Genomic DNA, 14,919 nt, shown 5'->3' on the forward strand with positions numbered 1-14,919 from the left:
CTGTCACTGTTTGCAGATGACATGATACTATACATAGAGAATCCTAAAGATGCCACCAGAAAACTACTAGAGCTAATCAATTAATTTGGTAAAGTTGCAGGATACAAAATTAATGCACAGAAATCTCTTGCATTTCCATACACTAATGATGAAAAATCTGAAAGAGAAATTAAGGAAACACTCCCATTTACCAGTGCAACAAAAAGAATAAAATACCAAGGAATAAACCTAGTTAGGGAGACAAAAGACCTGCATGCAGAAAAGTATAAGACACTGATAAAAGCAATTAAAGATGATACAAACAGATGGAGAGATACACTATGTTCTTGGATTGGAAGAATCAATATTGTGAAAATGACTATACTACCCAAAGCAATCTACAGATTCAATGCAATGCCTATCAAATTACCAATGGCATTTTTCACAGAACTACAACAAAAAATCTTAAAATTTGTATGGAGGCACAAAATACCCCCAATAGCCAAAGCAGTCTTGAGGGAAAAAAACGGAGCTGGAGGAATCAGACTCCCTGACTTCAGACTATACTACAAAGCTACAGTAATCAAGACAATATGGTAGGGGAACAAAAACAGAAATACAGATCAATGCAACAGGATAGAAAGCACAGAGATAAACCCATTCACCTATGGTCAACTAATCTATGACAAAGGAGGCAAAGGATATACAATGGAGAAAAGACAGTCTCTTCAATAAGTGGTGCTGGGAAAACTGGACAGCTACATGTAAAAGAATGCAATTAGAACACTACCTAATACCATACACAAAAATAAACTCAAAATAGATTAGACACCTAAATGTAAGAGTAGACAGTATAAAACTCTTAGAGGAAAACATAGGAAGAACACTCGTTGACATAAATCACAGAAAGATGTTTTTTGATCCACCTCCTAGAGTAATGGAAATAAAAACAAAAATAAACAAATGGGACCTAATGAAACTTAAAAGCTTTTGCAAAGTAAAGGAAACTACAAACAAGATGAAAAGAGAACCCTCAGAATGGGAAATATATTTGCAAACGAAACAATGGACAAGGGATTAATCACCAAAATATATAAACAGCTCATGCAGCTCAATGTTAGAAAAACAAACAACCCAATCAAAAAATGGGCAGAAGACCCAAACAGACATTTCTCCAAATAGGACATACAGACGGCCAAGAAGCACATGAAAAGCTGCTCAACATCACTAATTATTAGAGAAACGCAAATCAAAACTACAATGAGGTATTACCTCACACCAGTTAGAATGGGCATCATCAGAAAATCTACAAATGCTGGAAAGGGTGTGGAGAAAAGGGAACCCTCTTGCACTGTTGGTGGGAATGTAAATTGACACAGCCACTATGGAGAACAGTATGGAGGTTCCTTAAAAAACTAAAAATAGAATTACCACATGACCCAGCAATCCCACTACTGGGCATATACCCAGAGGAAACCATAATTCAAAAAGACACATGCACCCCAATGTTCACTGCAGAACTATTTACAACAGTCAGGTCATGGAAGCAACCTAAATGCCCCTTGACAGACGAATGATTAAAGAAGATGTGGTACATAAATACAATGGAATATTACTCAGCCATAAAAAGGAACAAAATTGGGTCATTTGTAGAGACGTGGATGAATCTACAGACTGTCATACAGAGTGAAGTAAGTCAGAAAGAGAAAAACAAATATTGCATATTAACGCATATATGTGGAACCTAGAAAAATGGTACAGATGAACCAGTTTGCAGGGCAGAAATTGAGAGAGAGATGTAGAGAACAAATGTATGGACACCAAGGGGGGAAAGCAGTGGCGGGTTGGGGTGGTGGTGTGATGAATTGGGAGATTGGCATTGACATGTATACACTGATGTGTATAAAATGGATGACTAATAAGAACCTGCTGTATAAAAAAATAAATAAAATAAAATTCAAAAAAAAAGAAATTGATACTGAGAACTAGGAAAAAATTATTTCCTACAAAGATTACCTTTGGGGTTGACTGGCTTTTTCTTGGTGACATGTTTCTGAGATCTTTTTCCTCGGGGATCTTCCATGTATTTCCTCTGGCATTCATCAGCAGATCGAGAACCTACAGCCATAGCCACCTCTGACCAGAAACCAGGTTTGTGCTTTGGAAGAGATGCAAAAGCACTATGGAAGACCAAAAACAGTTAAAGAACAAGAAATTCAACTCAACAAAAAAATAACCTTCTGAAGGCATACCACTAAATCAAAGAGAATTACTGAGCTGAAGGAATTTTATCAAAATCATTCTAGATAACTATTTAGGAAGAAGACAGTATTCTCTCCACTTAATAACTTACTCTAATGCTTAAAATACAAAGACGTAAGTGTACATATCTAGTAGATGCCTTCTATTATTTGTAGTCTATTAAACCTGAAAAACCATGCCCAATCTTTCAACATTTTTTCCTAAGTCCAACTAATCAGTGATTTGGGGGGACTCTAGCATGACTAACTTTTGTACACTGCTGCACAAATCTTACTGGTGCTAACTATATTGGAAGACAAGCTCCTAGTTTCTATATATTCCATGTTACAAACTCTTATTAAAAAGTGTTATGCTTGCTTTCATTCTATTATAATTTATGGAACACAATATTTTAGATATAATACTTAATTGAGGGAAATGAAAATTGAAATAGAAAAAAAACTAAGTCAATATAAGGTAGTTCCCCAATTTAACAAACGAGTTACATTCTAAAATCTCATTGCAAATGATTACAGTAAGTCCCCTACGTACGAACGAATTCCGTTCCAAGACTGCATATTTAAGTCCAATTTGTTGGTAAGTCCAACAAAGTTAGCCTAGGTATCCAACTAACACAATTGGCTATATAGTACTGTACTATAATATGCTTATATTACTTTTCACACAAATAATACGTAAAAAACAAACACATGGGGCTTCCCTGGTGGCACAGTGGTAGAGAATCCGCCTGCTGATGCAGGGGACATGGGTTCGTGCCCCGGTCCGGGTAGATCCCACATGCCGTGGAGCGGCTGGGCCCGTGAGCCATGGCTACTGAGCCTGTGCGTCCAGAGCCTGTGCTCCGCAACGGGAGAGACCACAGCAGTGAGAGGCCCGCATACCACACACACACAAAAAAAAAACCCACAAAAAATAAAGAAAACATTTTTACTCTTACACTAAAGTACCTTGAAAAGTACAGTAGTACCAGCTACATCACCACTGCTTTTACGCTTGCTTCCGGACATCCTGGGCTTGAAATAAAGATACTGTACTACTGTACTCGATACAGTACTGTACAGTAAAGCACACAAAAGCACAACTACTTGTAAAGGATGCACACATGTGACAGTATACACCAGACATGTGAACTAACTTATATAACTGGACATGTGAACACATGTTCACATCTTCGAAAGTTCACAACTTGAAGGTTTGGATGTAAGGGACTTACTGTATTTAGAACCTGGTATATATATTACTGCCCTCCCCCTCCAAGAGATTTTATATATTGTGGTTAGGCTGATAGTTCTGCCAGAAAAGATCTATTTAACTCACCAATTAACCTATGCAGTGTTATGCTGGTAAATTTTTAACAACTAGTTCTCTGGGGTTAAAAAGCCCTAATTTGTAGTGTTTGTCAATTTCCATATTGTAAATATTCCTACTGTGGCTGATTTCAAGTTACCAACATGGAGTAAGAAATGTGCAACAGCACACAATTATATAGAATTTCCACTACACAGATATGACAGATGTAAAGAACCTCAAGGGCACAGATAATAAAATATAGTAAAATAATTAGGAAGTGATGAGTTTAGAGTTTTAGTTTGTTTCTAATAAATTTATTTAACCGTCAGTTTATATAATTTAATTTTTAATAATGATTCTGAAACATTTAATTTGTAAAATTCCTGAAAATTTAAGAATCAACTTTTGTGAACAGATATGATCTAACTACAGAATACCACTCACTGGTTGCATAAAAGGAGAACAAATACTTATGGGCATTGAACACTTAACAAATGTTCTACTCTTGCATAATTAATCATTCCACATGTGTTCTAAAGTGAAGAACTATAGGGAGGGGGCTCAAGCTTCCCTATCTGTGTATATAGCTAACATGCAAGTCTAGGATTGCCTAAAAGGACTATTTTGTCATAATAAAAATACTTAATGCACTTAATAAGAAATTAGTCTGTAATGAACACATCTCCTCTAGTTAATCCCAGATAATTTAAAAAGGCAAATGTAATCATATCACTCCAGTCCTACTTAAAAATCACTTCATCATTTTTAAGCATAAAAACCAAAATATGACCTATGTTCTTCCTTGCCTGTCTATTCTCATCCTCTACTGCTCTTCCCTCACTTTCTGTATGCCAGTCATTTTGGCCTTTAGTATTTTTAAATATGCTCTTACTTGCTACTTTTACATAGTTTTAATTAAAAACGTACTTATCATGAATCTTTGGCTTAAATACTTCTTATTTAACCTTCAAATCTTAGTTCTAGTATCTGCCTAAACTAAGTCAGATTTCCCTGACAAATACTGTCATAAACTTCTTACAGGGATTATTTGCTAAGTATCTGTTTACCCTACTAGATTATAAGCATGAAGAGGGGTACAAAACAGTGGGCTGCAACCAAGAATCACTTAAGGAGCTTATAGCAAAATGCAAGCAAGCAAATAAAATAAGCAAACAGATTCATAGACTCTATCCCTGAAGATTTCAATACAGTAGGTCTGGGGCGGCAATCCTTTGCATTTTCCAAAAGCTCCTCATGTGATTATTTTGCTTTGAAGTCAGCATTAGAATTGCTTTATGTTGTTTGTAAGAAAGAGGCATTACATCTAACTGAGTGGAAAGTAGGAATAGGTGATAACAAGGAAATGTTACAGGGAGGAGGTGACACGTGAGATAAAATTTGAAGGATGGATAAAAATATAACAGGTGAAAATGAGGCCACAATATTGGCAAAGAAATGAAGACAAGGAAGAACTACATATGGTTAGGGAATGATAAATAGTTCATATTTATAGTACAGTGAATTTCAAAGAAATAGCTGCAGGTCAAAGCTGTAAAAAACTAGAGAAGCATAACCCAAACCCAAACCTGCCATATCTGAATATTTTAATAGTATGCAGTCTAGGCACTTTTTAAACATTTTAAGTAAAATTGTCTTTTGGGGTATGGTTCTATGAATCTTAACAGATATATAACAGAACAGATGGAACAGTTCCATCAGACCGAAAACAACTGCCAGTGCTACCCCTCTGCGGTCCACCACTATAACCACTGGAAATCCCTGATCCATTTTCTTTCTTTTTAGTTTTGTCTTCTCCAGAACATAATATAAATGGAATCATATAGTATGTAACCTTTTGGGCTGGCATTTTTCACTCAGCATTAACACTTCTGAAATTCATTCAAGTGGTTACAAGTATCAATAGTTCTTCCTTTTTATTACTCAGTAGCCCATTCACTATAAGATCATACCACAATTTCATTTATGAAGAAAGTATCATGAAAATCAGGCAGAGAAATGAGCCACGTAAAACCAAAACCAAACTGTAACGTTGTTTATGAACTTCTGGGCTCACACTGCAAATTTTGATATATTTTCTTTGTTGTTCAGTTCAGAATATTTTCCCTTAAGACTTCCTTTTTGACCCATGGATTATTTATAGGTGTGTTATTTATTTTTCAACCACTTGGAATTTTTTGTTTTCTTTTACTGACTTGTAGTTTAATTCAATTATGGCCAGAGAACACCCTTTATATAACTTCAGTTATATTCAATTCGTTAAGATTTGTTTTATGACCTAGTAAATGTTCTTTCTTACTGAATGATCCACCTATCCTTAGAAATAATGTGTTTTTCCCTGTTGGGTACACTATTCCAAAATGTCAGCTAGCACAGTTGGTTGATGGTGTTGTTCAGTTCTTGTATACCCTTACTAATTATCTGTCTACTACTGCCATCAATTACCAAGAGAAGAACACTGAAGTCTCCAACTATAATTGTGGATTTGACTCTTTTCAGTTCAGTACTTTCCTTTTAGTTATCAGATTTTGATTCATGTATTTTGAGGTTTTGTTCTCAGCTGCATACACATTTAGGATTGTTAAGTCTTCCTGGTGAAATGGCACTTCTATCGTTTTGTAATGTCCTTCTTTATCCCTGATATTTTCTTCATACTGAAATCTTTGATTAGAATTAGTATAGCCACTCCAGCTATCTATTGAGTTTGCATGGTATGTATCTATCCTTTCACTTTTAACTTACCTATGTCCTATTTGAAGTGAGTTTCCTTTATACAACACAGTGGGATCATGTTTTTAAATTCATTCTAACAATCTTTTAAATGGTGCATTTAGATTATTAACATAATTAATGTAATTGTTTTTCTTTGTTCCTCCTGTTCTCTATTTCCTTTTTCTGCCTTTTTTTTTTTTAGTATTTTAATTTATCTATTATATGTTTGAAGATATGTGTAGTTTTTTAGTGGCTGCTCTGGGGTTTACTATATACATACTGAACAGTCAACTTAGAATCAGTATCTTACTGCTTCAAGTAAAATCTTACCATCATATAAGCCTCTTCCTCTCTTGTCTTCTGTATCACGTTTATAAATACTGAAGAACTCCATCATGCAATGCAATATTTGCCTTAAACCGCTATACATTTACAAAAACTCAAGAGAAGTCTACTGTATTTACCCAGAGTTGCCATCTGTCTTCCTATTCCTCCATTCCTGATACTGACTGCCTCTTTCCTCTCTCATCTCACCTCATTCTGCTATTGAGCCTATCCAATGAGTTTTAAATTTTGATTATCTTATTTTTCAGTTCTAAATTTTCCATTTGATCCTTATTTACATTTTCTATTTCTTGCTGAGACATTATAAATTTCTGCTCAAGAATGTTTGCTTTTAGTTCCTGAAGCATTTTTATATACCTGCTTCAGAATCTTGTCAGATAATTCCAACATCTGTGTCATCCCAGCATTTGCATCTGTTGATTATTTTTTCCATAAGAGTTGAAATTTTCCTCGTTCTTTGTATGCTAAGTAATTTTGGATTATTTCCTAGGCATTAAGTAATTTTGGATTATTTCCTAGGCATTTTGAATATATATAAGACCCAGAGTTATAAAACTCTGGGTCTTATATATATTTTATAGAGAATATTAATATTTTTGTTTTAGCAGGCAACCAACCTGGCTGTAACCTGAGCTACAAATTCCAGTCAGTCTTCTGTGGTTGCAGTTTCAGTGTCTGTTCCATTTTTAAAGCTTTGCAGTGCTATTAGGATATACTGCATGTTGGACACTGGGTGGCTGGCCTGGAAACTGCGTGGTGGTCTACCATTTAGTTCAGTTCTCGAAGTCTTGGGTATGCTGTTTAGGATCAGATCCACAAATGGGCAACTCAAGGGTGAGCCTAAAAGTTCATAAACAACTTTATAGGGTTGCTTTCCCTAGGTCCTCCCTCTCTGCAATCTTCGGTTCCCTAGGGTTCCCATTTTTGATTCTCTGGAAGAAACCTGGGGTTTTAGTTACCCAGCTCTGCTGCACACTTTATACAATTGTATCTTTCTCCAGTGCCAAGCAGAGGACAGAAAGAGAAAATTGCAAAATGGTTTGCCCCACCCTTTTGAGACCTCTACTCGAACTGGAGAGGAAGGTTCCGCACTTTCAGAGTTTTAGGTATGTGTGGGCCCCAACTGATGCTGTGATGCTTGCTCCTGCTGGATTGTATGGGTACTGGGTTATAAGAGAAAGGAGAAAAGAAAAAGAAACAACTGAGCGATTTCCTCTCCTGTTTCTGAGTGTTAGTAGTCCCCCTTCCTGTTCAAGTCATAACTGAAGAGCTTCTCTTTGAACTCTCTTTGTCTTGCCTCAATGCCCCCTTCCTGGTTTTAGGTGGCCTTGAGTTTAGCTTGGGGGAATATCTAGAGGAAAAACTGGAAATTCACTACCAGTTTGGTGGTTCTTAAAATTCTAGTCTCCTCCAGTCAACCTGTTTTTATCTTCCTGAGTCAACAAAAAGCTGTTCCAAGAATTCTGTCCAGGTGTTACAGCTGCATAGAAGAAACAGAGCAGAGTATGCTTACTCATCTTACTGGGAACTGGCATTTTCTGTAGTCCAGGCACTTAAAAATCTCCTTGCATGATCTGAACATACAGCAAAGGTTGACAACCTTTATTAAAGGAAATAATGGGGGATACAGCTGGAAAGGATAACTGAGGTCAACTATTACTCTCAATGCAAGGCAGAAGAAATCTTTATATAATTTGAATTTGAGCAAGAATTCAAGTGAGGATTTTTGATGTGTCAGAACCACAACTATACATTAAGAGTAATCTGGGGGCTTCCCTGGTGGCGCAGTGGTTGAGAGTTCGCCTGCCGATGCAGAGGACACGGGTTCATGCCCCGGTCCGGGAGGATCCCACATGCCGCAGAGCGGCTGGGCCCTTGAGTCATGGCTGCTGGGCCTGCGCGTCCTGTGCTCCGCAACAGGAGAGCCCACAACAGTGAGAGGCCTGCGTACCGCAAAAAAAAAAAAAAAAAAAAAAGACTAATCAGGAGTTGTATAAAAGAGATTACTCAGATGAAGAGACTAAAGTATAAACACAAGGCTACTTCCACAATTCAGGCAAAAGGCATTAAAGGTCTGAAAAAAAAGAGTAGTGTTCAGAAAAAGGCTGTACAGGCATCTCGTTTTATTGCCCTTTGCTTTACTGTGTTTTTTACAAACTGAAGGTTTGTGGCAACCCTGTGTTGAGCAAGTCTATTGGTGCCATATTTCCAACAGCATTTGCTCACTTCATGACTCTGTCACATTTGGTAATTCTCACAATATTTCACACTTTTTCATTATTATTATATTTGTTATGTGATCTGTGATGCTACTCTTGTATTGTTTGGGGTGCCATGAACTGCGCGAATATAAGAGTGAATTTAATTGATAAATGTTGTGTGTGTTCTGACTGCTCCACTGACCAGCCATTCCCGTCTCTCTCTCTCTCTCCTTGAGCCTCCTTATTCTCCGAGGATGCAAGAATATTGAAATTAGGCCAATTAATAAGCCTACAATAGCCTCTAAATGTTCAAGTGAAAGGAAGAGTTGCAAGTCTCTCACTTTAAATCAAAAGCTAGAAATGATTAAGCTTAGTGAGGAAGGCATGTGAAGAGCTGACACAGGCTGAAAGCTAGGCCTCTTGTGCCAAACAGTTAGCAAAGTTGTGAATGCAAAGGAAAAAGTGCTTGAAGGAAATTAAAAGTGCTACTCTAGTGATCACACAAATGATAACAAATAGCCTTATTGCTGATATGGAGAAAGTTTAGCGATCTGGATAGAAGATCAAACCAGTCACAAGATTCTTTTAAGCCAAAGTCTAATTTAGAGCAAGGTCCTAACTTTCTTTAATGCTATGAAGGGTGAGAGAGGTGAGGAAGCTGCAGATGAAAAGTCTGAAGCTAGCAGAGGTTGGCTCATGAGGTTTAATGAAAGAAGTGTCTCCATAACATAAAAGTACAAAGTGAAGCAGCAAGTGCTAATGTAGAAGCTGCAGCAAGTTATCCAGAAGCTCTAGCTAAGATCATCAATGACGGTGGCTACACTACACAACAGATTTTCAATGCAGACAAAACAGTCTTCTATTGGAAGAAGATGCCATCTATGACTTTTATAGCTAAGGAGGAAAAGTCAATGGTTGGCTTCAAATGACAGGCTGACTCTCTAGATACAGGCTCATGTAGCAGGGGACTTGAAGTTGAAGCCAATGCTTATTTACCATTCTGAAAATTCTAGGGTCCTTAGGTAGATTATGCTAAATCTTCTCTACCTGTGCTCTATAAATGGAACAATAAAGCCTGGAGGTCAGCACATCTATTTACAACAAGGTTTACTGAATTATTTTAAGCCCACTGTGGAGAGCCACTGTTCAGAAAGAAAGATTCCTTTCAAAATATTACTGCTCATTTACAGTGTACCTGGTCACCTGAGAGCTCTGATGGAGATGTACAAGATTTATGTTGTTTTCAGCCTGCTAACATAACATCCATTCTGCACCTTATGAATCAAGGAGTAATTTTGATTTTCAAGTCTTATTATTTAAGAAATATATTTCCTAAGGCTAGAGCTGCCATAGATAGTGATTCCTCTGATGGATCAAAGTAAATTGAAAACCTTCTGGAAAGGATTCACCATTAAGATGCCATTAAGAATATTCGTGATTCATGGGAAGAGGTCTATTAAAATATCAACATTCACAGGAGTTTGGAAGAACTTGATTCCAACCCTCATGAATGACTTGGAGGAGTTAAAGACTTCAGTGGAGGAAGTCACTGCAGATGTGGTAGAAATAGCAAGAGAACTACAATTAGAAGTGGAGCCTAAAGATGTGGCTGAATTGCTACAACCTCATGATAAAACTTGAACTTATGAGGAACTGCTTCTTATGGATGAGTAAAGAAAGTGATTTCATGAGATGAAATCTATTCCTGGTGAAGACTGTTGAAATGACAACAAAGGATTTAGAATAGTACATAAACTTAGTTGATAAAGCAGCAGCAGAGTTTGAGAGGACTGACTCCAATTTTGAAAGAAGTTCTACTGTGGGTAAAATGCTATCAATATCAAGGCAAGACCCTCCAAGAGCAAAAGGATTACAACTTGCTGAGGGCTCAAATGATTAGCATTTTTAAGCAATAAATTATTTTTAAACTAAGGTATATACACTGGTGTTTTTGACATAATGCTATTGCACACTTAAGAGACTACAGTATAGTGTAAACATAATTTTCATATGCACCAGGAAACCAAAAAATTAACGTGACTTTCTTTGTTGAGATATTTGCCTTCTTCCAGTAGTCCAGAATTGAATCCACAATATTGCCTAAGTATAGCTGGTAGCTTAATTTTTAAAAAAATTAGATTAAAAAAATTAGATTAAGAATCAATAATAATAAAGAGTTTAAACCTAGTTGACTAGAAGAATTACATATTCAGAAACAGGAATGTCAGGCAAAGTGGACAGGCAGGGGAAAATAAGTTTGGTTTTTGACATATTAAGTTAGCTGTAGGTGAGATTTATGTAGAGATGTCCAGCAGGCAAAGGGAAATACAAACCTAAGTACAAGAATTCAAGACCAGAGGCACAGATTTGGGAGTCCCTGTGCAAAAAGGAAAAGTAGAACTTTGGAATGAAAAGATCACTGAGGAATACACTATTGCTAGAAAGCAAGCAGCCAAAACCAAGAAGTCTGAAGAATAAGAAAACCTTCTCTGCCTGAAAATAAGATAGAGAAGGAAAATTTAGGAAATCAAGAAAGGAAGAGTACAGTGGCACAAAGATGCCTTAGGAAGAGAAGGTAGATTTGAAAATGAATTTCAAATGTTATAAAGTTGGGGGTACACAAGAGAATGGAACACTGAACATGGCATGTTTCTATGTTATCCTTCCCTCTTTTATCAATCATATCTTCCTTTCTTTCTACTAGATCATTTCCAAGAACATACCATTATACCCTGGCATGAGTCACCTTACAAACAAGCAAGCAAGCAACTAAACATACATGTTCCCTTATCTTCACACTGTCTTCTATGACTATGCATTCTTCTGTTCCCTATCATTGCCAAATTTCTTGTGTTGTCCATCTAGGTTGTCTTTACCTGTCTCATTCACTCTTCATCTCTCAACTATGATCTAGCTTCCAATACTAACTACCACACTACTGAAACTGCTTTTCAAGTCTATGTAGCTAAATCCAATTCTCATCATACCTGATTTATCAAGCAGCACTAATTAAGAAACCTTCGACAAATCACTGAATTTTTGAGACTAATTTCTCTTCTATAAATGAGGGGGAAAAGACTGTATTAAATAATCTACAAATTTGGATTCAAATGTAAGGTTTTATAATAGTAAATTTACTTATAAAACATTCCTTAAAATGTGAAGCTAAGTGAGAGAGCTGCATTTGTCTCTGTTGAAATGGTTTACCCCTGCTTTACTGAGGTATAATTGACAAAAAAAACTGTATATATTTAAAGTGTACATGTGATCATTTGACATACATATACATTGTGAAATGATTACCACAATCAAATTAATGAACACATCTGTCCCCTCACAGTTGCCCTTTTTTAGGGGGGAGGGGGAGGGGACTGTCTTGAAATATTAAATGGGAATGAAAAGAGGGTCACTTTCACTTTCCTCACATGTAGGCTATAGATGGCCACAAAGAACCTAGTCAGAAGTTATCTGTATTCTCCCTCTACTCTCTATATAAATTTTAATTTCTCTCCATGTGTTTTTGGATGACATCTTCCATATTAACAAATAGAAGTCATTAAATCAGCCTGTTATTGGCGTTTTTATGTTGTAAACTGTTTTGTGGCCACTCTAGATATTTCAGAGTCAAATCTGACTACTTACCAATGAAGTTTCTGTAATTCTTTCTTATTCCATTCCTCATCCTGAATTAAACCAGGTAAACATGCTAAGGAATACCTGTTCGTCTTGCCAGATCCCATTGTCTCAATAACTGGAAGCTCATTGCTAATATCAGATTTCTGAAGATTTTCTTTAGCAGAACATCTAGCTTTCTTTAGTTTCATATGAAGTTCATTTTCACTCTCTTCAGTTTCAGATTCAGACATCACTGGGATTGTCCTTGTTTTTCTTGTGCTTTTTCTCAAGTGAACCACTATTTCTTTGGTATTTCTTGCTCTGGTTTTCTTAACAACCCCAGCTTTCCTTCTAAATTCCTTTCCTTTTTCACTCTCTTCATTGGACAAATCTGATGAGGACTGATGCTTGTAAAATGACACAGTTACTTGATTTTCAGTTTTCTTCAATTTTGATAACCTTGTATTTTTCTTAAAGTCAGAGGTGACTGTTTGTTCCTTTTTAGGACTAGGTATTTTTATTTTCTGGTTGACAGTGAGTAAATCACATTCACTACAATCTTCCTTGTTTTTACTTTTATGACCCACACTATACTCAAATGTACTTTCTAAAGTCTTTGTGGGCTTGCTGATTGGACTTGTAGGTTCACTTAAGTTTGATTTACTTTCTTTTTGATGCTTTCGCACTGCAAAATCTGTTACTGCTTTAATGGTGCCAAAGGACAGATTGTAATTCATGCATTTTTGCTCTATAATTTTTTTAGATTTGAGTGGTGTTACTAAAATATAAGGTTTCTTCTGATTAACAGCCATATATTTTCTTTCTTCGTCTGAGAAAAACTGTTCCCTTGATGTTAGAATATCAACGGATACTTTGGATTCTTCAGTTCTCTCTTTAATTTCATAAGACAAAACCAAAGATCAAAATTTCAAATTAGCTACAAACAAAATATAGAAAAAATATTTTCACAAATAAAATATACTGTTTTTTTCCCCACAAACTCCATTTTAAACCCTACCGCCAAATTAATCTTCCTGAAGCACTGGTCTATTCAGATCACTGCCCCTTCAATTGTAAACATACTAATTTTTATACCAATCTGTCCATGACGTCTCACAGTCTACTTAGTGTACACAGTTCCTCTTCCTGGTCTTCAATATAGTTCTAGTCACTCACTGTACCCAAATCTGAATGATATTCTATGTCTGTTAATCCACTGCTTCTCAACTTTCATTAATGTCATTCACTCTACTTGGAGAGTTTCCTTCACTTACCACCTGCTTCAATTCTGTTCTATAACCTGCTTTATTTCTGTTTTCTAACCCACCTATCCACAAACTTTATCTTGATTTCCTCAACTGAATGAAAGCTCTCGTTCAAATTTCCAGAATACTTTCAAATAATATGTTTGACATGTGCCCTGCATTATAATTAACATACTTTTCTTATCTTTCAACTGAAAAAAAATTCTTAATGGTAAGAATTTCATCTTCATTTTTGATTTTTTTTTTTTTGGCTGGAGTTAGTACAGTCTTTCACATATATAGCAGATGCTAAATATTTGTTAAATTTCGAAGTAAAATATTAAGAAGACATAAGGAAAACCACCAGGGTTGCTAAAACCTTACTAGGTATGTAATATATGGAACAGAAGCTATCCTAGTTAAGTAGAGTTAGGAAAACATGGAACTCCATCTGCATGGCCCCATATGCATCCCCAGTGGTGGTCACAGAGATACACTTTTGCTGAATCCCCCAAAACTCCATGAAGCATCATGGGCTAACAACCAAAGCAGAACTTGGGAATCTTTATTATACTGTGTCACTGGTTAAAGAAAGCAAATTAAAATGAGTGAAACTCTCCAATTTGAAACTTAGGAAACCAGAAGCCAAACTAATTTAATTTCTAACTTTAAATTATACAATTATAAACATATATAAATTGTAAATCATCACACCAATCATCACAGTGAAGTACTCCAACAACCTACACATATTATATGCCATTTTACAAGATGAATGACAAAATGAAAGACTGATGGGTAATACTGAATGCTGGGGAAAAAAGAAGCCTCTAAATTATAGTTCATGGAGAAGTGGCACTAGACAAAAGTAATCAAGAAAGTTTCTACATGATTTCTCAATGGAATCATGTATCTTCATATTATGAAGGAAGAGTTTTCTTCTAATTCCTCATATAAACATGATTCAAATGTTCAATTGGAAATGTGAAAATTTTGAACTTCCTAATCTTGAACAAAACCTTTTTATTCTGAGTATTTTTATTCATTTTATTAAATAATTTGAATAAAGATTCAGACCATTCTGGATACTTCAACCTAAGCTGTATGAAGTTAGTAGTGTTAGTATTGTTTCCTCTCTACTTCTTTAAACACTTATAAATGTTCCTCACTTTCATTTCTTTTCACCTAGAAGAAATAAAATAGAAAAAAATGCTATTAAGCTGATGGATTTAACTCAATATGAAATTTTAAAC

At 35.9% G+C, this 14,919-nt stretch overlaps 1 protein-coding gene across 4 annotated transcripts in view; it reads right to left on the reverse strand.

Annotated features, from left to right (window-relative positions):
* MIS18BP1 (MIS18 binding protein 1) overlaps nucleotides 1-14,919 on the reverse strand; it is a 59,843-nt gene that overhangs the window by 16,367 nt on the left and 28,557 nt on the right. For 3 of the 4 annotated variants that reach the window (XM_007112805.4, XM_055088405.1, XM_007112802.4), the window contains 2 exons: nucleotides 12,450-13,314; nucleotides 1,996-2,159 (listed from right to left, as the gene is read on the reverse strand). In XM_007112805.4, coding sequence (XP_007112867.2) covers nucleotides 1,996-2,159; nucleotides 12,450-13,314 — 1,029 coding nt within the window. The remainder of the gene's footprint in view (nucleotides 1-1,995; nucleotides 2,160-12,449; nucleotides 13,315-14,919) is intronic. The other variant, XM_055088404.1, reaches the window with a different exon arrangement.

This window comes from Physeter macrocephalus, chromosome 11 (genome assembly GCF_002837175.3).
Source record: "Physeter macrocephalus isolate SW-GA chromosome 11, ASM283717v5, whole genome shotgun sequence".
Taxonomy (NCBI): domain Eukaryota; kingdom Metazoa; phylum Chordata; class Mammalia; order Artiodactyla; family Physeteridae; genus Physeter; species Physeter macrocephalus.